This window comes from Tursiops truncatus, chromosome 4, assembly GCF_011762595.2.
Source record: "Tursiops truncatus isolate mTurTru1 chromosome 4, mTurTru1.mat.Y, whole genome shotgun sequence".
NCBI classification, from domain to species: Eukaryota; Metazoa; Chordata; class Mammalia; order Artiodactyla; family Delphinidae; genus Tursiops; species Tursiops truncatus.
The window spans coordinates 27,448,948-27,471,623 of NC_047037.1; the positions used below are offsets into that span (position 1 = coordinate 27,448,948).

General features: G+C 42.1%; 1 protein-coding gene across 5 annotated transcripts in view; it reads left to right on the top strand.

Annotated features, from left to right (window-relative positions):
* NMNAT3 (nicotinamide nucleotide adenylyltransferase 3) overlaps window positions 1-22,676 on the top strand; it is a 116,781-nt gene that overhangs the window by 43,349 nt on the left and 50,756 nt on the right. For 2 of the 5 annotated variants that reach the window (XM_073803770.1, XM_019934260.3), the window contains exon 2: window positions 6,273-6,422. In XM_073803770.1, coding sequence (XP_073659871.1) covers window positions 6,314-6,422 — 109 coding nt within the window. In that variant the 5' untranslated portion in view covers window positions 6,273-6,313. Of the gene's footprint in view, window positions 1-6,272; window positions 6,423-22,676 lie in introns of those variants that run through there. The other 3 variants (XM_019934261.3, XM_019934263.3, XR_002176189.3) reach the window with 2 other exon arrangements.

Below are 22,676 nucleotides of genomic sequence, written 5' to 3' on the forward strand. Positions count from 1 at the left end.
TCCTGAGTAAGGACTTTTCCTCCCATGAAAAATTCATAGAAAAAATTAAGTGATGGGGCTTCCCTGGTGGCACAGTGGTTGAGAGTCCGCCTGCCGATGCAGGGGACGTAGGTTCGTGCCCCGGTCCGGGAAGATCCCACATGCCGCGGAGCGGCTGGGCCCGTGAGCCATGGCCGCTGAGCCTGCGTGTCCGGAGCCTGTGCTCCGCGACGGGAGAGGCCACAACAGTGAGAGGCCCGCATACCGCAAAAAAAAAAAAAAAATTAAGTGATGGTAGAATTTTTTTTTCTTAGATGTATTTTCCCTTTCAAACAATATCTATTTGAGTTTCTGGATATAAAATAGGTTTAACTGGGGCAATAGGAACTTCTAAAAGTTTATACACTTTTCATTCCTTTATATCCAAATTCCATAAACATTCATTAGGTATCAGTATATCAGTTTGAATTAGGTTTCGCTGCATATAACAGAAAATAGAAAATAATGGTGGCTTAGGAGGTTATTTCTCTCCCCAGTAAAAAAAATACCTGGAGGTCGGCAGTCCAGGTCCTCAGGGTCCTGACCTTCTCTTGGCTTATTCTCTGCCAGACCTAGAGTTGATCCTCAGGGTCCAATCTAGCTGCCATACCCCAGCCATCACATTCTAGACAGGAGGAAGGGAGAAGAGGAGAAAGGCATGCCTTTCCCTTTTAAAAAGAGTTCCTGGAAGTCCCACGCAACACTTCTATTCGTATAGATCACTGGCCAGGCCTTAGTCACATGGCCTCACTGGGAATGTAGCATCATGCCCAGCCAGGAGAGTGGATGCTGGGAGCTCACCAGCAGACTCTGCCCCAGCTGGTGTCCTCGATATCCGTTCTTCCTGAAAGATTGGGAGGGAGAGGCCAGATTTCATTTATCCCTCTACCTCCAAGGCACTAGCACCATAGCTGGCATGTTCCTCTGCTACTCTGCACTCCTCATCGCAGACCCCAGGCACCTCTTCTCACCTTCTGCCTCCTCTTAGATCTTCTTTGTTTAAAGTTGGCAAGTTGGTTGCGATTTGGGGCACGTTTCTTCTTCATTTTCAGATGTTTTTCCTACCTGAATGACATTCAACTATTCATTCCTCTGTTTCTCAGTATCAACTCTCAACTCGATTCCAGGGATAAGTGATGCTTTGAGTTGATTGTTATGGTTGGAGCTAGACAGAAACCACAGCAGTGGTATGTGGGAGTGGCCTTTTTGGGGAGCATTCTTCTCTGGTGACAACTCAAGCTGGTCTGACGGAGCCGCCTGTCGGGCGGGGGATGCTGACGTGTTCCTAAAGCCTGCCAGGTTTTGATCAGTGGGTGACTACAAAATGGTAGGCTCTTTTTCAAACAAGGTGAATAGGTATATGGAAGCAGATGTGGGGATAATGACTTCCGTTTTCAGTATAATGAAAGAGGAAGGAGCTAATATTTCTGGAGAACCCCCTATGGGCCAGGTACTGTGCTAACCCTCAAGACAGCCCCAGAAGGTATGTGTAATTATCTCCATCTTCCATGTGACTGAGGCTCGGAGAAGTTGATGAGACTCTTTACCAGAACGCAAGCACCAACCCTTCCCTTCCAGGCGTGTTGAAAGAATCAGCTCCAATGTGTATAAGGTTTTCTGCCCAATGCCTAGCCTGTCACTCAATAAACCCAGTAGCTGTTACTCAGTTCCTCCCTCCTATGAGAGTCGAAATCAGTCCCAGCTCCTGAGTGTGGGATTGCAAGAGAGCTCGTTCCATTCCTTGGGCTCCTCCAAATCTTTTGAAAGTTCTCAAAACTGAAGATCCAGGCTGCCTGCTTTCCTGCGACTCTCATAATTAGGACGAGCGTTTAATTGGCATGTTTGTTTCCTCCAAGGGGTGGCTGGCAGAGGATCCTCACACGACGGAGCAGGCTGGCTCCGCTTTTGTTCTTAGCAGCACTGTGTGCCCATAGCAACAGCGAGTGAATCCGGCAAAGTTGAAAAGAAAAAGTGCCCGGAGTTTACTTGAAGGTTGATTGCCCTGGAAAAGTTGATACTCTTGCGCAGATGGAAATGATCTCCCCGGGTCCTGAAAAATGTGCTCGTCAACCCCACAAATCCAAACCGTGCCTCTTGTTTTCTTTAAGACGAGGAGTCCGGTCAAGAGGTCTGTGTAATGAAAGATGTTTGTAGAATCCATTTCCATTCTGCCCAAGTCCATCTGCTTTATGTCTATAATAAACGGATGTTTTCGGCCACTTTCCCGGGCCAGGTCCCGTTAGAGGCACTCACCGCAGGGAAAGGTAAACCGCCTCCCAGTTGATGAGCATTAGCGCGTTAAGTCCGCAGTGGTGGCACTTAACCTTCCCGGCTTGCCTTTCCTTTCTGTGTCTCTGCAACGGCCTGTGACAAGTGGGCCAAGGGGCACACACTTAGTTAGAGTTTAGTACGCGTGGGGCACTGGCCAGCATCACATTACCCGCTGACTGAGGAGAAGTGTAGGCAGCAGGAAAGGCCATCCTCTGGGAAGCTGGGGACTGCCTGACCTTTGCCAGGCAGACGGGTCCCGGGGGTAGCCATCCTGGGGCTCGCTTCCTGACACACCATCCTGGGAGCACTTGAGAGCTCTTAAAATCCTTCAGAGGTTCCTCATTGCCTATGGGATGAAATCTAGACTCCCCCTTGGGGGACTGCGTGATCCTTGCACCCTCTGCACCCCTGTCTTGGGCCACCCACTCATCAGCGTGCACCACACACAGCCACATCTATGTGCTGTTAGTCCATCGCCCACCTTCAGTGGTGGTTTCTGAACCTTCGCAATGCTGGTCCCTGTGCCCGACACACCTTTCCATATCCTCCTTATCGGCTCAATCCCTGTGCCCTTCCTGCCCCAGGCTGAAGGCCACTTCAGAGCGCCTGCCCCGAATAGGTGAGTGTATGAGTTCCTTATGGCTGCTGTAACAAATCGCTACAAAGTATTGGCTTAAAACAACACAGTTTTATTTTCTTATGATTCTGGAGGTCAGGAGTCTGAAATCAAGGTGTCAACAGGGCTGCCGTCCTTCTGGAGGCTCTAGGGGAGAATCTGTTTCCTTGCTGATTCCTCTCGCCCTGCTGGGTCCTGGCCCTCCCTCCATCTTCAAAGCCAGCAGCAGAGCATCTTCCTGCCTTCTGATCGCTGCTTTGGCCCTTATGTCTTCCTCTTTGTGACCCTCCTGCTCCCTTTTATTAGTACCCTAATCATGTTAAAATTGGCCCACCTGGATAATCCAGGATAACCTCTGCATTTCTGATCCTTAATTTAATCGTGCCTTCAAAGTCCCTTCACCTGGCAAAGCCACAGCTGATGACCTCCAGGGTGGAGGAATGACCTTGGTGTCAGCGTGCAGGAGGCTGGTATATCCCTATTGATGGGCTCCTGGCATCGAAGATGACACAACAAGGCAGGAATATGTTGTTTGCTTTCAGTCTGAGTTGGGTGGAGTGGGGTCTTGGGGAGGGGCCTTAGGTGCCCCTGGGAAGCTGGAAAGGTCAGCTTATATCCATGGAAGGCCCAATCCATTGACTACTTGGGACAGAAACAAAGAGAGGAGGTCGCCATCTGAAAAGGAGGATGCTTGGTCAGGGAGAGTCCCTCATTCTCTCGTTTGTGCCACATTCCTGAGTACCTGTGTGCCAGGCCCCCTGCAGGAGTTGAGGGGCCTAGATGAACAAGAAACCTCCCTGGAGGAGTTCACCTTCTACTTGGGGAAGAGAGACGCGGAAACAAGGCAGTGACAGGTCTGTGGTCCGTGAAAGAAGAAAGTGATAAAGTAACAGGTACAGTTAGCGTGGTGGGGGTGTGAGGAGGCATGGGCCTCCAAGGAGAACACCTTGAAGGCAGGAGCGAGGAGGGCGTTCGTTTCGGGTGGTCAGAAGAGCATTGGCACCAGCAGGAGAAAGGAGCTGCGTGTTGTATCTGAGGAGCTGGATGAAATGCTATCGGGATGACTGTGAAGTGGGAGGCGGTAAACTGGAGAGGGGGCGGGATCCGGATATGGGATCTGTTTGCCTTGCCTCCAGTTTAATGATAAATTCCAAGAAGACCGTATGCCACCTTCTCAACTTGTTAAATCCCTCAGCTGCAATTGCTGTGCACTCGGTGGACCTCTATTAAATGCTTATTGGTGAGAAGCCTTTCCCAGTAGCAAAAGTCCCCCACACTTGCTTCATCTCGCCAGATACTATGACATGATAGGGCAGATGAGTCACTTTTATGGCATGCATCCGACCTTCGAGACGCACTCAGATTGGAGCCTGGTGTATTCTCTGCTGAACCCCTGGAGGGAGTCCATTTCAGCCCTATCATTGTATTTCTCTGGGTTTGGGCTTGGGAGGGTGTTTGGTTGAAGCACGTTGGCGTAAACAGACGACGCAGGTGCACTGACCTCGTTCCTGAGCCTGGGAATGTGCACCCACTGCGACCTCCAGCCTGAGGTGCGGCTCAGACAGAGTCAGTCGCTGTCAGAGCGGCGTGGCTCAGTGTGACCACGCAAGGAAAGAAAAGACAGACACACGCTTCCTATATATCATTTGTTCTCCTTCCCATCGTCGCACTGCATCGCATTGATGCCACCATTCAAACTAATGTTCAAATTTACAGTTTTGGGGAACTTTGGAGAAAATGGATCAAAACCCCAGGTTACCTGAGATGCTGCAGTTACATGTTTTAAGGGCTCTAAAAAAAATACTATTTTGTCAGAACGAAGTAGAATTTTGAAAGGCTTCCTAACAGTTGTAGAAAACGGCCAGCCTCTTCGGACACACTCATTTCAAGGCTGCTCTTGTGACTAGCTCAGCACACTCTGAGAATACTATCTCATTAAAGATCCGCCCTCCAGGGCCAGCAGCGGCCACGCGGGCTGCTTTCTTCTCACGCAGCAGGGGCTGTCCCTGCTGCCTCAAAGGAAGTGGGAAGAAACCACGGCCCACCTATGTTGAGAGTTTTTTATCCTCACACCACCATAGCTCAGAACACTGCCAGAACAACTTCTCTATGTACCCAAGGAGGTGCTTAAGCCTTCCCAGTACCAGGAGGCAGGTCCACTCCCAGCTGGCCGCTGCCCTTTCAGTCTCCACCCAGCCCTCCTCTGGGCCCACCCTCTTGTCTCCTTACCCTGTAGCTTTCAGCACCTGGGTGAGGTTAGAGTAAAGCAGAAAACAGCCTGGGCTCCAGGGCAGGTTGGCTGATAGGGGCTCTCCTGCCACTGAGGCACTGCCTCCTGGAATGTTCATGAATAGCTTCACTGGAGTTAGGCCTTGGTTTGACTCCCAGTTCTACCTCTTACTGGCTGTGTGACCTAGGGCAAATGATAGTCCCTCTCTGAGCCTCAGTTTCCTCATATGCAAGATGAGGATAATATTACTTACACTTATAAGGTTGTTGTGAGGATAAATGAACTATGTATGGAGAGTGTCTGGGCCTGGCCCTCTCAAAAAATGCTTGGGCCCCAGATAAAGACAGTGAGTGACATCAGAAAAGACCTGTAGATTAGATTATAGTCCTGTAGCAATGTTAATTTTCTGATTTTAATCGTTGTTCTGCAGTTATATAAGAAAATGTCTTTGCTCTTAGAAAACACATACTGAAGTATTTAAAGAGGTATTATGTCTACAACTTATTCTCAAACATTTCAGAAAAAAATTATAGGTAATTACAGATATGTGTGTGTATACGGAGAGGGAGAATGAATGTAGCAAGTGTGGTAAAATGTTAACCTTTGGGGACTCTGTGTAAAGGGTATATAGGAATTCTTTGTACAAATTTTGCAACTTTTTTTGTAAGTCTGAAATTATTTTAAAGTAAGTTTTTAAAAAGTTCCGCTCTGCTCTGAGGCCTGTGACTTTATGTGGACTCTCAGAGATGACATTTTGGGCATCTGACATATGCCTTTGGACCAAGGGGATCCATCAGAGCACAGGGAGGATGTAGAGGTTATGGGCAAAACATGGTCTTTGGGTCAGGCTGCCTGGGTTCCAGTCCTGGCCTTGCAGCTTCTAAGGTCCCTGAGCTGTATAAGTAACTACTCAGGGTTGAGTTGAAAGCATTTGGTAAGATAAGAGCTGTACCTTGGTGTGGTGCTTGGCACAGTTCCTGGCCCATGGTGAACCTCCCGTAGATGTTGTTACTGTTGTTCTCGCCTCCTCAGTCATCTTACAAGTGAGAAGTAATGGCCTGTGTGTGGCTTAGAGACGCTGATCTTGACACTTGTCTTGGTGCCAACTCCCTGACGTGAGTTTTTGTCCCAATGAAGGCAGGGTGGCTGCTGCAGCGAGTGTGAATGTGCCTGACAAGATGAAGAGCCGAATCCCCGTGGTGCTCCTGGCCTGCGGCTCCTTCAACCCCATCACCAACATGCACCTGCGCTTGTTTGAGGTGGCCAGAGACCACCTTCACCAAACAGGTCAGTCCCGGGGCCCAGGTCCAATGGAAGAACTGGTGGGTTGGGCCTCTTGGGGCTTTGCTGGCTGCTGTCATCATCCCCATTATTAAAACTGTTCAATTGATTCATGCACAGCATAACTGGGGACATACATTTCCTCCATCATATTCAGAGGGCAAACACCCCTTAGCCGTGTGACATGTGTACACGTCATATCCCTGGCCATAGAGTTGAAATGCTTCTCAGGATCCACTACCTCCCTGTCCACTTCACATTGACCGTTAATGCTAAAAAGACAACTGGGCACGTTATAGAACCTGTGTCTCAATCAGGGCGTCCTTCCTGGGGCTCCAGGAAGCATTACCCACACAGCCAGATGAATAGGTAGCATGTACCTTTGAGAACTCCTGCTACTCTTCAGTGGGTAAACAAACATTCTGTAATGGGGATTCTGACACGTTCTCCTTTGAAAGAATAGATCTTAGACAATTACAAATTAACAGACTTGTATATAGGGCATTTCTAATACAGATGGCATGGCTTTGCCAGAAATATTTAATCAGCTGGAAATATTTAATCTGGAAATGTTCCATCTCCTTGACTTTCCATTTCATTATTAAGAGAGTAAAGTGGCATTTGTAATCTGCATGATTATTTCTAAAGAATATAAGTCATTTATTTGTCGATGTCAGATACATATGAAAGTTTTATTCATTACGTATTTATGTATATCTTATGTATCCATATATGTATTTTGTATTTTTGCATTGCTCAAAAATGTTTACTGTTTTTAAACCAAAATCAATTTCTATTTACTTTCAACACAGAAAAAAATGTTTGAGTAACATGTAAGTCATTTCTTCAAAGAAATTACTTACAAATATTAATTTATTTTAAAGAAATGTCTTTGTTTACAAAACATTTTTTAATTTCTCAAAAAGTTAAGTATTTATTTTTAGTAAATAAATAGCTCTGACATAGGAATAAAAAATCCAAACAGTTAACTTAAAACTGGTCAGTGAGCATTAGTAAGCCATATACCACAGAAGAAATATAAATGGACAGTAAACGTGAGAACAGCTGCTCAACGTCACTAATAATCAATGAAAATGCAAATAAAAACATAAACACCACAAGGTAATAAGCACCATGAGGGCAGCTACTGTGACTGCTTGAACACCACAGAATTGCCACCGTCTGTCACTAGGCTTATAGCTGGTGCTCAATAAATATCCGTTGTGGTAGTAAATAGTTGTAGCCAATGAGATAGGCAAAGATTAAAGATTGTCAAAATTCAGTGCTGGCAGGATAGGGAGGGAAACAAACACTCATGTATTGGTAATGATGGGAAATGATAAAACATTTTTGGAGGGCAACTTGGTTTTCCATAGAAAAAAAGAATTGAAGTCTATATACACATCCATAATGAGGAGAAAAATCAATCAATGGAAGTCGAACCAGAACTGATGCAGATGTTAGAATTAGCAGACTAGTACATTAAAGATTACAATAGTTATGTGACATATGTTCAAAAATTAAGTAGAGACATGGAACATATTAAAAGGACTCAAATATCTAGACATGAAAACTACAGTAGGTGAGATGAAAAATAAACTGGATAGGATTAACAACAGATTAGACACTGCAGAAGAAAAGGTTAGTGAACTTGAAGCTATAACAGTCTATCCAAACTGAAACAATCCAAAATGAAACATAAAGAGAAAAAAGAATTTTTAAAAATAAAGAAAAGAATATTGGTGAGATATGAGATAATTTAAATCATCTTAATATACTTGTAACTGAACTCCTGGAAGGAAAAGAAACAAAGAACAGAAAAAATATTTGAAGAAGTAATCACTGAAATGTTTTCAAATTTGGTGAAAATTTGATGTAATCAAGTAGCTCAACAAACCCCACGCACAAGAAACAGGAAGAAAACAATGCCAAGGTATATGATAATAAGGTTTCTCAAAACCAATAATAAAGAGAAAATCTTAAAGGCAGCTACAGAAGAACAAATAAAAAAGATAGCAGATTTCTTGTTTCTTAATTCAGCAAAAGGGAATTCAGTGGTACAGATCTTTAAAGTACTGAAAGAAAAAAACGTGTCAATCTAGGATTCTATATCTGGCAAAAATATCTTTCAAAAGCAAAGGCAAAGTAAAGACATTTGCAGATCTACAAAAGCTGAATGATTTCACCACCAGCAAACCTGCACCACAAGAAATACCAAAGTCCTCTAGGCAGAAGGTAGATGATACCAAATGGAAAAATGTATCTACACAAAGGAATACAGAGCATTGATAACCACATGGGCAATTATATATGTTTTTTTATTATTTAAATTTCTTTAAAAGATAATTGACCATTTAAACAAAAATAACAATATATTGTGGGGTTTATAACATATGTGGAAGTAAAATATATGACAGCAGTATCAAAAAGACTGGGAGGGGAAAAATAGAAGAATACTATTGTAAGGTTTTTATGCTATACATGAAGTTTTATAATATCACTTAAAGGTAGACTGTGATAAATTAAAGATACATATTATAAACCCTAATGCAACCACTAAAATAAAAAAGCAAGCAGTTATAACTCATAAGCTTTCAATGGAGATAAAATATCATGAGAATATACTCAGTTAATCTAAGAAGGAAGAAGAAGGGGAATGAGGGACCAAAGAATAGATGGGACAAATAGAAAGCAAATAACAAAATGATAGACTTAAACCTAATCATATCAATAATCACTTTAAATATAAATAGTCTAACAACTTCTGCTAAAAGGCAGGCATTGTCAGATTGGATAAAATAAGCAGGACCCAACTACAATTATTTGATGCCTACAAGAAACATACCAAATATAAAGACACAATTAGGTTCAAAGTAAATGAATAGACAACTCTCCCATGCAAACACTAATTAAAAGAAAGCTGAAATAGCTCTAGTGTCAGAGAAAGGAGATTTCAGAGGTAAGAATATTAACAGGAATAAAGGAAGTCATTTCATAATTATAAAGAGGTCAATTCTTTGAGAGGAAATAATAATCCTAAACCTTTTTAAAATGTAATAATAGAATATCAAAATACATAAGAATAAAAACATATAGAACAGCAAGGAGAAATAGACAAATCCACAATTACAGTCTGATATTTTAAGTCTCTTCTCACTAATAGATAGAATAAATATGCAGAAAATTATTAAGGATATAGAAGACTTGAACAAGACTATCAACCAATTCAACTTAGTTGACTTTCATAGAACACTAACCAAACATCAACAGAATACACTTTCCTTTCAAGGGCACAGAGAACATTTACCAAGATAGACTATATTCTGGGCCATAAAAGAAGCTTCAATAAATGTATAAGAAGCTTCAATAAATGTATAAGGCTTGAAATCCTACAAAATATGTTCTCTGACCACAATGGAATTACATGAGAAATCAATAATAGAATGATTTCTGGAAGATTCCCCAAATATCAAAATGGAATAACACACTTCTAAAAAACCCATGTGTCACAAAGGAAATCAAGATGGAAATGAGAAAATATTTTGAACTGAATGAAAATTAAAGTCGAATATATTCAAAAATTTGGGTATGTCACTAAAGCAATACTTAGGGGGAATTGTAGCACTAACTAAACACTATATTAGAAAAAAAAGAAAGGTTTTAAATCAACGACTTCAGCTATATTAAGAAATTAGGAATAGAGGAACAAATGAAAAACAAAATAAGCATAAGAAAGGAAATAATGAAGAACAGAGCAGACATCAATTAAAGAGAAAACAGAAACACTTTACAGAAAATCAGTTGAACCAATAGTTGTTTCTTTGAGAAAATCCATAAAAGTTATAAACCTCTAGCCATGCTAACAGTAAAATAAAGAGGAAAGACATAAATTACTATTATCAGGAATGAGAGAGGTGACATAACTATAGATTTTGAAAACTTATATAGAAAATATAAGGGAATATTATAAACAACTTTATGCCTACAAATTTGATCATTTTAAAAATTGGAATAGACAAATCCCTCAAAAGACATGCTACCAAAGCTCATTCAAAAATAGATTTTTTTAAAATGAGAAGAAACAAGTAACCTAAATAGCTTTATGCCAACAAAAGAGGTTTAATTTGTGATTTAAAAAACATCCCACAAAGGTTCCTGGCAGAGTAGGAAGCCACAGGAATTTGTCTCCCCACCTAAACAATAATTGCACCAACAGAATCTGTCTGATGTAACCATTTTGGAATACTGAAGTCTGTTGAAGACGGACTACGTCCAGGGGAAGACATGGACAGATAAAGTGCAGTTAAGTTTAGTCAACTTCAGCTCTTAGCCCAGTAAGAGCTACCCCTCCCCCACCCCCAGCCACATGGCAGGCAGCTGTGCCCATGTTCCTGGAGCAGCCTGCACACAGCTTGTGGGAGCCAGTGTGGGGAAAAGGGCCTCTGTCTTCCGAATATTGGGGATCTGTGCTCTGATCTCTGGTTACTGCCTCTGATCACTGATGTGCAGACAAAGGTGGCCAGCCATTGTTGCATCTCCTCTCATTGTTGCAAGCCCCTCCCTCTCTGGCTGAAGTAACTTCCAGGGGATTTAAACAATCAGCATGCTTTCCCCTCCCCTCCTTTTTCTCTTTTTCCCCTTTTGGGAGCCAGACATTAAAGACTAGGACGTTCAAAATTAACTGCATATATGGGAAAAATTAAGAAGTGACCACACATGCCTAGGGAAAGTCTGAAAAAAGACTGAGAAGACTTTAACTTTATACTTTGGGCTGATCCTCAGCACAAAGACAGCCTACAACTGTCAAAAAACAGTAAGTAATAACAACAACCAAAAATATCAAACCCTGGGGAAGGAGAATCATCTGATTTCCAGGGTTACCACATCATTAGAGTCAAACGTTGTTTTCAACCAAAAAAATCAGAAGGCATATAAAGAAACAGGAATGTATGGCCCATTCAAAGGAAAAAAAAAAAAAAACAAAAATCACCCTTGAAAAAGACCTGATGGCAGATCTACTAGACAAAGACTTTAAAACAGCTGTCTTAAAGATACTCAGATAACTAAAGGAAGATGTGGAGAAAGTCAAGAAACCATCTATGAACGAAATGGAGATATCAATAAAGGGATAGAAAACCTAAAAAGAAACCAAAAAGGAATTCTGGAGATGAAAGATAAAAGAATGGAAATGAAAAGTTCACTAGAGAGATTCAAAGGCATATTTGAGCAGGCAGAAAAAAAGAATTAGCAAACGTGAAGATAGGACAATGGAAATTATCAAGTCTGAGGAACAGAAAGAAAAAAGATTAAAGAAAAGTGAACAGAGCCTAAGTGACCTATGGGACACCATAAGGTGGACATTGTGAGAGTCCAAGAAGGAAAAGAGAAAGAAAGGGGCAGAGAGAATATTTGAAGAAATAATGGCTGAAACTTCCCAAATTTGATGAAAGATATAAATACAAACATCCAAGAAGCCCAACCAACTTCAAGTAAGATGAACTCAAAGAGATCCACACTAAGACACATTATAATCAAACTTTCAAAAACCAAAGACAAAGATAATTCTTGAAAGCAGCAAGAGAAGCAAATCATCATGTACAAGGGATCCTCAATAGGATTTTCAGCAGATTTCTCATCAGAATCTTTGGAGGCCAGAAAGCAGTGTACTGATATATTCAAAGGGCTGGAAGAAAGCTGTCAACTAAGAATCCCATATCTGGGGAATTCCCCAGTGATCCAGCGGTTAGGACTCTGCTCTTCCACTGCCAAGGATGCGGGTTCAATCCCTGGTCAGGGGACTAAGATCCCACAAGCTGCACACCGTGGCCAAAAAAAACAAGGAATCCCATATCTTGCAAAACTATCCTTCAAAAGTGAGAGGAAAATTAAGACATTCCTGGATAAAAAAAGCTGAGGGAATTTGTTACCACTACACCTGCAAGAAATGCTCAGGGAGTCCTGCAGGTGAAATGAAGGGACCCAAGACGGTAACTCAAATTTGTATGGAGAAATAAAGATCTCAATAAAGGTAGATACATGGGAAATTGTAAAAGCTAGTAACAATGGTTTGTAACTGTACTTTTTATTTTCTACACAATTTAAGAGATTAATACACTTAAAGAAAAAAAAAAACTTGGTCTAAAATAAGCCAGTATTATTGTAACTTTGGTTTGTAACTTCAAGTCTGGCTTTCTACATAATTTAAGAGATTAATTCATTTAAAAGAATTAACAGTTTGGGGCACACAACGTATGAAGATGTAATTTTGTGACATCAACCACCAAAAGGGGTGGGGACAGAGTGTTAAAAGAGCAGAGATTTTGTATGTCATTGAAGTTAAGCAGGTATAAATTCAAATTAGAGTGTTATAACTTTTGGGTGTTAAATGTAATCCATGGTAACCAGAAATAAAATAGCTATAGAATACACAAGAGAAAATGAGAAAGGAATTTAAACGTTTCACTACTAAAAAATCAACTAAAAGACAGTAATGCAGGAAATGAGGGACAAAAATATATAAGGCATATAGAAAACAAATAGCACTATGACAGAAGTAAGTCCCTCCTTATCAGTAATTACCCTAACTGTAAATGTATTAAACTCTCCAATCAGAAGATGAGGAACAAAATAAGGATGTCCATTCTTATCACTTCTATTCAACATTGTACTGGAGGTTCTAGCCAAAACAATAGGCAAGAAAAAGAAATAAAAGTCATCTAGACTGGAATAGGAAAAAAAAATGTTGGTGACATAATCATCTATGGAGAAAATACATAGAAATCCACAAAAAAGCTCCTAGAACTCATAGGTGAGTTTCGTAATGTTGCTAGATATGAGACAAATACATAAAAATCATTGCATTTCTATATACAAGCAGCAAAGAATCATAAATTAAAATTTTAAAATAATACCATTGGGCTTCCCTGGTGGCGCAGTGGTTGGGAGTCCGCCTGCCGATGCAGGGGACACGGGTTCGTGCCCCGGTCCGGGAGGATCCCACATGCCGCGGAGCGGCTGGGCCCGTGAGCCATGGCCGCTGAGCCTCCGCGTCCGGAGCCTGTGCTCTGCAGCGGGGGAGGCCACAGCAGTGAGAGGCCCGTGTACCAAAAAAAAAAAAAAATTTTAAAAAAAAAAAAAAAAAAAAAAAAAAATAATACCATTTACAATAGCATAAAAAAAAGAAATAGGGATAGATCTGGCAAAAGTGTGCAAAGATCCATATGCTAAAAACTACAAAACATTGTTGCGATAAATTTAATACAACCTAGTTAAAATGGAGAGATATGCCGTGTTTTGTGGGTTGGAAGACTCAACAGTGTTAAGATTTCATTTCTCTCCAAATTTACTTATAGGTTCAATTCAACCCCAATGAGCTTTTTGGTAAAAATTGATAAGCTAATGCTAAAATTCATATGGAAATGCAAATGACCCAGGATAGCCAAAGTAATTTTGAAAAAAATGGAACAAAGTTGGAAGATTGACACTATCTGATTTCAAGACTAATTATAAAGTTACAGTACTTGTTACAGTGTGGTATTGGTGTGAAAATAGTTAAATAGATCAATGGAACAGAATAGTGAGCGCGAAATTTGACCCCCCCCCCTTACATAGATAACTGAGTTTTGACAAAGTTGCAAAGGGCAATTCAGAAGAGAAAGGATACTCTTTTCAAAAAATGGTATGGAACAATTGAATATCCATATATTCCCCCCTACCCCCCCCAAAAAATAACATTCAACCCGAAGCTTGCACCATATATAAAAACTAACTCAAAATAGATCATAAACTTTAATGTAAAGCATAAAACTATGAAATTTCTAGAAGAAAACAGGAGAAAATCTTTGTGACCTTAGGTTACAGATTTCTTAAATAAGACACTACCAAAAGCGTGATCCAAAACAGGAAAAAAAAAAAAAAAGACAAATTAGATTTCATCAAAATTAAAAGCTTCTCCTCTTCAAAAGACACTAAGAGAATAAAAGACAAGCCATAGCCTGGGAGAAAGGATTTGCAAAGCATAAATCTGTTAAAGGACTTTTATCCAGAATATATAAGAACATCTCAATACAGTAATTTTTTAAAAAACCAAATAACGCAGTAAAAATTGGAGGAACTATTTGAACAGACTCTTCACCAAAGAAGTTATGTAGATGGCAAATAAGCACACAGAAAGATGCTTAACTGCATACAGAAAATGCAGAATAAGATCACAATGAGATACCCCTGCACCCCTATTAGAACAGCCAAAATTAAAAAGACCAGTCATACCAACTATGGGCAAAGATGTGGAGTAATTGGACTTCTCATACACTACAGGAAGGAATGTGGATAGTTCAATGGCTGTGGAAAACAGCTTGTCAATCTCTTACAAGTCAAAAATAAAATGTCCTTATCTCTTAGAAAAAAAAAAGTATATATCCATAGTCTAGCAATTCCACTTCACAAAATTTATCCTAAGGCAAGTATGTCGGGGAAACAAAGAATATTTCTATTTGGGAGAAAGTAGGAATGTATTCCCTATATGTCTTAAACTAGTTTGTGGAATCATGTTCTTTTCAGGGTGTATAGCATCTACTTTGCTTGGAATAAACATCTGCTTGACTCTTAGCCACTAAGCGGCTTTTCCCAGCAACCCTGACTCATCAGAAATGCCCTTGTTGTCTTTGCTCTGAGGTTTTTCAGGGCAGGGCCTGTACTCTGCTTTGTGCAATGTGCTGCTTCCCGGGCAGGTACATCTGTACACTGTATTGGGGACTTTGGATACTTCATGTACTTGCAGACTCTCATTTAGCACATGGTCAGGCTCTAGCATGGCTCAGCGAGGTGTCAGAGAATATTCCTCATCCTTAAAGCTCACGATAACCACAGAATGCATGAATAATTAATCATATGGATACAATATATTTTTATATTGCATATGATTTCTGTAACTTAAAGTATTAATAGGTAGAGAGGCCTCACATATGACCTCGAGCATCTTCTTGCCTTTATTCTCAGTCATTCTTGCATAGAAAGTACCTGGTCATTTTTGAAAGTCCAGAATGGATTCTGCCGCCTGTGTCTTTGTGTGTTATACAGCGGGGCTGACATCTTTCAACGTTCCACAGATACCTACTGCATCTTCTTCATGCCAGGCACTGTTGCTGGAAATAGAATCGATTAAGTTGCATCTCCTGCCCAAGAGGGATGCACAATGTAGGTGATGAGAGACACATGGTGGCAAGTGATTGTGGCACTAGATGCAATGGAGAGACATCTCTCACCTGGCGGTTGGGGAAAGCTTTTCGGAAGAGATGACACCCAAGGCTTCAAGAACATGAAAGACTTAGCCAAGCATAGTTTAGAGGGCATTATGGGCAGAGAAAGCAGCACTGGTAAAACACAGAGGTGGAAGAGAATCACGTTCCAGCACATGGGAGAGAAATGAGGCTGGAGGTAGGGAGAACCAGGTCATGGAGAGGGGTGCGTGGTGAGAATTTCCCTTCTCTGCACAGCTGGGCTTCCTCTCCCCCTACCCACAGCCCCAGTGGCTGGCTGTAGCCTCCCACAGCCAGCAGAGCTGTGCATCAAGCCATCACCCGACCCCTTATTTCTCCGGGGACAAGTATTTAAACGGGGCCTTTTCTCTCAATCAGAATCAGCTCACAGTTAAGGCTGGATGAAAATCTGGCCTCACAGCTGACTTTCTCTTTTCATCAAGAAAATGAAATCTCCCTTCTGTTGGTGTATTTTCACTAAAACAACTCACAATTTTCATTCGATATTACACTCATATAAATTGAACTAAACAAGCTGAAGCAATTTGTGTAGTACGTTTGAGGAGAAATTAATAGTTCACTCCTAGTTTGCTGCAGTAGCTCTAATTACTTTGTTGTTTTGAGCCCTTTCCCCTTTGCCAAGCACCCCTTCTTCAAACTGCAACTGTCCTTCCTTCCTTTTTCTCCTGAAGCAACAGCAAAACCTTAAAAACTGACAGAGGCACTATAATATATCACAACTTTTTACTGTCTTTAGTCCTGCGATAACACACCACTTTATAGTAAGAAACAATTATACATTGGATGAAAACTTAGGTCTGAAGATTTTCGTTGTTAATACCCTGACAAAAAGTCATACATGCTCAGAGGATGAAATGTTGAGCCAGCTATTTTTTTATACTCCTTTACTTGAAAATATTGGGGAATATGATAAGGGCTGGTAGGAATGTGTGGTATCTGTGGATTTTCTGTATTTTATAGTGTTGTCCTCTAATCATAGGCGCACTGTGTGCTGTGTGGGGAACTCTCAAAGAAGATTCTCAAAGCCTTGATGGATGAATTCGCGTAGTGGGCGTGGGTGGTTTTTAAAAGTTCATTTGGGAGTTTTATCTTGGTTTACTGATTTTTGACAGAAGTGACTCAGCCCAGCGTATGACTAATCAGTAGCATCCGTCATACCTAAAGCTTTCTTTGGATTAAGAATTTGAGCCGGCATTTCTCTTAAGATGTTGGATGTATTCCCAGTTGTAAGTAGTTGTTTTCCCAACATGTAGTCACAAACTTACTAACGAAGGTTGAATTAAATTTAAATCCTGCTTTCTGTTACGTAGACTGTTTGTTATTTCTAGTCAGCATGACTTGGCCATTGGCCTATATTTCAACAACAAGCCACTTGTGTTCCTTTTTTAAAATCAGGTTTTCTGTCAGCTTCATTAATACTTCTTCATTTAATGATTATTTAGCACCTGTTCATTTTACATATTTAACAAACACAGACCATCCTCACTATTTGTCAGGTAGTGTTCTGAGTACATTACATTTAAACAAAGGTCTTTGAATCTTCCTAACAACCCTATGAGGTGGATGTTGTCACTCTCCCTATTTTACACATGGGGAAGCTGAAGCTCAGAGAAGTTGAGTGGCTTGCCTGACATCACACACAGGGTAGAGACAGTCTGCCCTGCAGTCTGTGCTTGTAGCCACCATGCCATCCGTGTTGCCTCCATTCACTCAACAAACTTCTTGTTGAGCACCTGTCTGTGCTGGAAACCGTGCTAGAAGCAGAGGCAACAAAAGTGAGCCGTGTGCCCCTGGGAGAGTGCCTTCGTCAGTTTAGGCTGCTATAGGCAAAAATGCCATAGACTGGGTGGCTTGTAAGCAAAAGAAATTTATTTCTCACAGTCTGGAGGCTGGAAGTCTGAGATCAGGGTGCCAGCATGGTTAGTTTGTGGCAAGAGCATTCTTCAGAGTTGCAGTCTCTGATTTCTCATCATGTCCTGACATGGAGGAGAGCAGAGAGAGGAAGCAAGCTCTCTCGTGACTCTTATAAGGTCACGAATCCTATTCATGAGGGCCCCACCCTCATGACCCTGACTAATCCCAATTACCTCCCAAAGGCCCCATCTCCTAATACCATCACATCAGGGAGTACGGTCTCAACATATGAATTTGGGGGGGGACACAAGTATTCAGTTTGTAACAAGGAAGCAGACGTTAATCAGATCCCACAGAGGTAAAATTACTCGGGCGACAAATGCCTCTGAGGGGAGTTCCTGATGCTATCAGGGTGAACAGTGAGGCAACTTGACAGAGGCAGGAATCCAGGGCAAGTGTTTCTGAAAATGTAAGGACTGAGCTGGAGAAGAATAGTGAGGCACATTTTAGGTTGAAAGTGAGGTTGGCCTGGGTCAGGGGATGCAGGGAAAGAGCACTCTTGGACCAGGAAAGTGCGTGTACAAAGGCTCCTTGTGGGAAGAGGACAGAGCCGCTGAGGGATGACTGGGAAGCAGGAACAGAGGGGAGTGTTACAGGAGGTGAGGAAAGGGTTGGGGAGCAGACCGTGAGGGCCCTGCCGGCCATTGTTAAGGAGTCTGTTTTTCATCCTAAGAGCTGTGGGAAGATCTGCCTTTCCCTCCCTCCTCTTTGTATCTGCCCCCGCCATCCTAGCACTAAAGAGTGGGCAGAGGGAAGCCAGTTAAGAGGCAATTTAAGCAATACTTTTGATGAGAGGGCGACATGTCAATGAAAAGAAGTTGGTGGATGGGGAAGGTCATTAGAGGGTGAAGCTGGCCTGATACTGGATTGGGTCTGAGGGAGAGAGAGAGCGCCACCCACGGAGAAGGAGAGAGTCTGGAAGTGGAGCAGACTTGGGGAGGGACAAGTTCAGCTTCAGACCTGTTGACTTTGAGAGACCCGCGCGACAAAACATCACATGGGCTTTAATGATTACAGGAGACTGTGGAAGTGCAAGCCTGGGGCACAGCAGGTATTCAAGGTCAGGAGGTAGTGTTGTCCCTACCTTTATAGACAGGGAAACGGAGGCTTGGAGAGGTTATCACTTACAAAGTTAGTACGTGGGAGAGCTGGGGCCTGAACCCAGGCCTTGGGCCCCTAGGCCAGTGTTCTTCTCACTGCCCTGTGCTGCAGAGATACACCAGCAGGCTCCTGAATGTGCAAGTCCCAAAGACAGATTTGATGAGAGCAGAGTCTGGGTGAACTCATAGAAAGTAGAGAAGTGGTCGGGGCTTGATTTTGGAGTCTGCAATGCCAGGTAAGGAATGTGGACTTTAGGTGAAGGGAACTCACTGAAGCCCTTTGACCAAGTGTCTCATCAGATGCCTACGAAGTAAAGTCTCTGCCATGGATGGAACCTGGGCACAGGGATACTCAGATAGATGGCCTCCAGAAAATCACCTGCTAGAATACTCTCAGCAGCCTGTACCTGGATAGCCGGACCCCATCTGCTGCCAGGGATGGCTGACTCAGAGTTCAAGCCCTCTTCTCCAGAGTGACCAGGACTCAGCCTTGGGGGCAAGTGCACGGCCCTGGACAACTCCTCCTGCCTGCAGCGTGGCCCCGTGTGCATTTCCCACCCTGTTGCCAAGGTGATCTTATGAGACCTTGGCAAATGCCTGGATGAGGTTCTGCCTTCATGGTGGTTACTTGCCTGCCCATCTGGAAACGCTACCGAATAGGGAAATGACTTATTCTCAGCAAACTCTTGCTAACTCTGAACAGTGAACACTTTTTCCAAGTGCTCAGAAACTGTCAGTGTCAGGCTATGTTTCCCGACTTTCGCTCTGGTTGGAATTCAGCTTCCCAAACTATATTTTCCAGATTTTATTCTCTGTGCTTTGTTTATAATTGATTCAATAGATGCCCCCAGAAAGCAGAGCATTGGTCTTCTAGGTGCATGCGGCAGAAGTGGGCACAGAGCTGCTCTCAGCCAGGTCTCTGTCCTGGCTTAGGCAGAATCCAGGAGGCCGTGCCTCTGCCTGCTTACAGGCCCCAACTGGCCCTGGCTGCTACCCAGCCACGCTCGGCTCTGACTTGATGTTGCTCCTGAGATTCTCATCTCTTTTCCTGCTTTCCCTTGGATGCCACAACCTACAGGAGAAAGAACGCAGAATGGTGAACCATAGAAAGGACGTGCTCCCTTCCCTATGACCGTGGGGTCACAGAGAGAACACTGACTTTGAAGGCAGCCTTAGCATCAAATCCGCCTTCTAGGGCATGACCTTGAACAATTTACTTGACCCCTCCGACATGTGTTTCCTCAACTGCAACATGGGAAAAATATCTCCTAACTTTAAAGGTTATTTATTATAAGGGCTCAACGAGATGATGTATGAAGGGTCTAACCTACTCGACAAATGCAATACACGTTTGGTCTCTCCACTTGCATCCTGAGCAGGCCCCCCGCAGTGCGGGCTCAGAGTAGCTCCCGGTCCTGTGGCCACCACCAGACAGGTTAACATAATATTCTCACATCTACGCATGGAAGTGAGAAAACCACAGAATTGTTCCTTCTGTTTTCTTTAGCACTTTCTTGATACTTTATGATATTATTGCCTAACAATCCTGCCCCACACATTTGTGGCATCCCAGATTAAATTGCATCGTAAAGATAACAACCTGGTTGAAAGCCTTGTCCTTTTCTTCCCTTTGGACAACCTTGAGGAGGGGAAAGGTATTTTATGGCTCCCAGGAGTTCCTCTCAGTGACTTGCATTTTAAATTGGAGCATAGTTATTACAATATCATTTACACCAGCAGTTTTCTTTTTTTTTCTTTTATTTAGCTCAGGGAAAGTACTTTATTTTCTGTTATTTTTATAACATTTGTGAGAAAGGACCATATAATATTCCTCAAAGAAAATTTAACTAAATTTCCCAAGCGAAAAATTGTAGAGATCACTTTATCAAACCTCAGTGCAAAAAACCTGGAACTAAATAACTGAAATGTAATTTTTTTTTTTACATCTTTATTGGAGTATAATTGCTTTACAATGGTGTGTTAGTTTCTGCTTTATAACAAAGTGAATCAGTTATACATATGTTCCCATATCTCTTCCCTCCTGCGTCTCCCTCCCTCCCATCCTCCCTATCCCACCCCTCTAGGTGGTCACAAAGCACCGAGCTGATCTCCCTGTGCTATGCGGCTGCTTCCCACTAGCTATCTACCTTACGTTTGGTAGTGTATATATGTCCATGCCTCTCTCTCGCTTTGTCACAGCTTACCCTTCCCCCTCCCCATATCCTCAAGTCCATTCTCTAGTAGGCCTGTGTCTTTATTCCTGTCTTACCCCTAGGTTCTTCATGACATTTTTTTCTTAAATTCCATATATATGTGTTAGCATACGGTATTTGTCTTTCTCTTTCTGACTCACTTCACTCTGTATGACAGACTCTAGGTCCATCCACCTCATTACAAAGAGCTCAATTTCGTTTCTTTTTATGGCTGAGTAATATTCCATTGTATATATGTGCCACATATTCTTTATCCATTCATCTGATGATGGACACTTAGGTTGTTTCTATTTCTGGGCTATTGTAAATAGAGCTGCAGTGAACATTTTGGTACATGACTCTTTTTGAATTATGGTTTTCTCAGGGTATATGCCCAGTAGTGGGATTGCTACACCAGCAATTTTCTGTGTTAAATAAAAATGTCTGGTCAGTGTCCAGTGTGATGCACGTTACTTTTGCTACCCCTGTGACTTTAATTTTGATCCTTTATTACACAGTGAATATTGAGAGAATTAAATGCACCATGCTATGGTGGTGCAGTACAGTCTGAGGTAAGGGGGAAAATTAAGCTATAATAATTCTATTTAAGGCAGTGACAGCCCCAGTTCTGGGTCTTCTGGGCTTTCGGAGATATCATCAGAGCATGAGTAAATATTATATAAGCTCAGCATGTTACTTTAATCTGGGCTCACATGGACATTTATTAATCAGAGTGATTTTAATATATATTCATGGGCATTACCCCAGCCTGGTCTGAAAAACTGTTCATTTTCACGTTTCTAATTTAAGAGATCTTTCTGGAGAAGGTAGATTTAAGAATGTTGAATTACTCCAGCAATTGTTTGGAACCAAGACAATTTGTTCCTCATCTTCTGAGGCTTTAAGGGTTTGAGGCTGCACCAATGTTACCCTCCAAATTCCTTCAAGAGGAGGTGCTGTTCTGATTTAATAACAAATCAGCATTTTCCTTATCCTTCTATCTCTACTTTGGGATGTAGCCTGAAGGGAAACAGATCCTGGCAGGGTCTCTGAGGGGGGCAGTTTCCACGGTATGTACTCTCACACCAGACTTGGCTGTGCCAGGTTAGGGGGTGAACAGAACCTCACCTGTGAGTGTGCCTTGTATCAAGGCCCTCAGACACTTCCCGAGCACCCTGCACACCTCCATATTCTGGTTTGCATCTGCCTCACTGCAGCTCATGTGCACGTGCTGTGAAAGATGGGAGCCATTGCTTGTGTCCTCATAAAGCATAAGATGCTTCCCACCTCTTCCCCTCATTTCTCACCCTCTTCTCCTTTCCCCCAACCAGATAGAAAGCTAAAAGAAATCAATGTTTTTTGTTTAAATTTTTGCTGTTTTATTCTTCAAAAAGAGTTGAAATAGCAAAACACGTATCCAGCAAAAAACTGGAGTCCCGAATACATAAAGAATCTCACCCTCATACCCTGTTGGTGGGAATGTTGGTGCAGCCACTATGGAAAACAGTATGGAGGTTTCTCAGAAAGTTAAAAATAGAGCTACCATATGATCCAGCTATCCCACTTCTGGGTATTTACCCAAAGAATATGAAAACACTGATTCGAAAAGATACATGCACCCCTATGTTCATTGCAACATTATTTACAATAGTCAAGATATGGATACAAAGTGCCCATCAACAGATGAATGGATAAAGAAGATATGGTATATATATATACAATGGAATACTACGCAGTCGTTAAAAACAAAAAGGAAATCTTGCCATCTGCGACAAC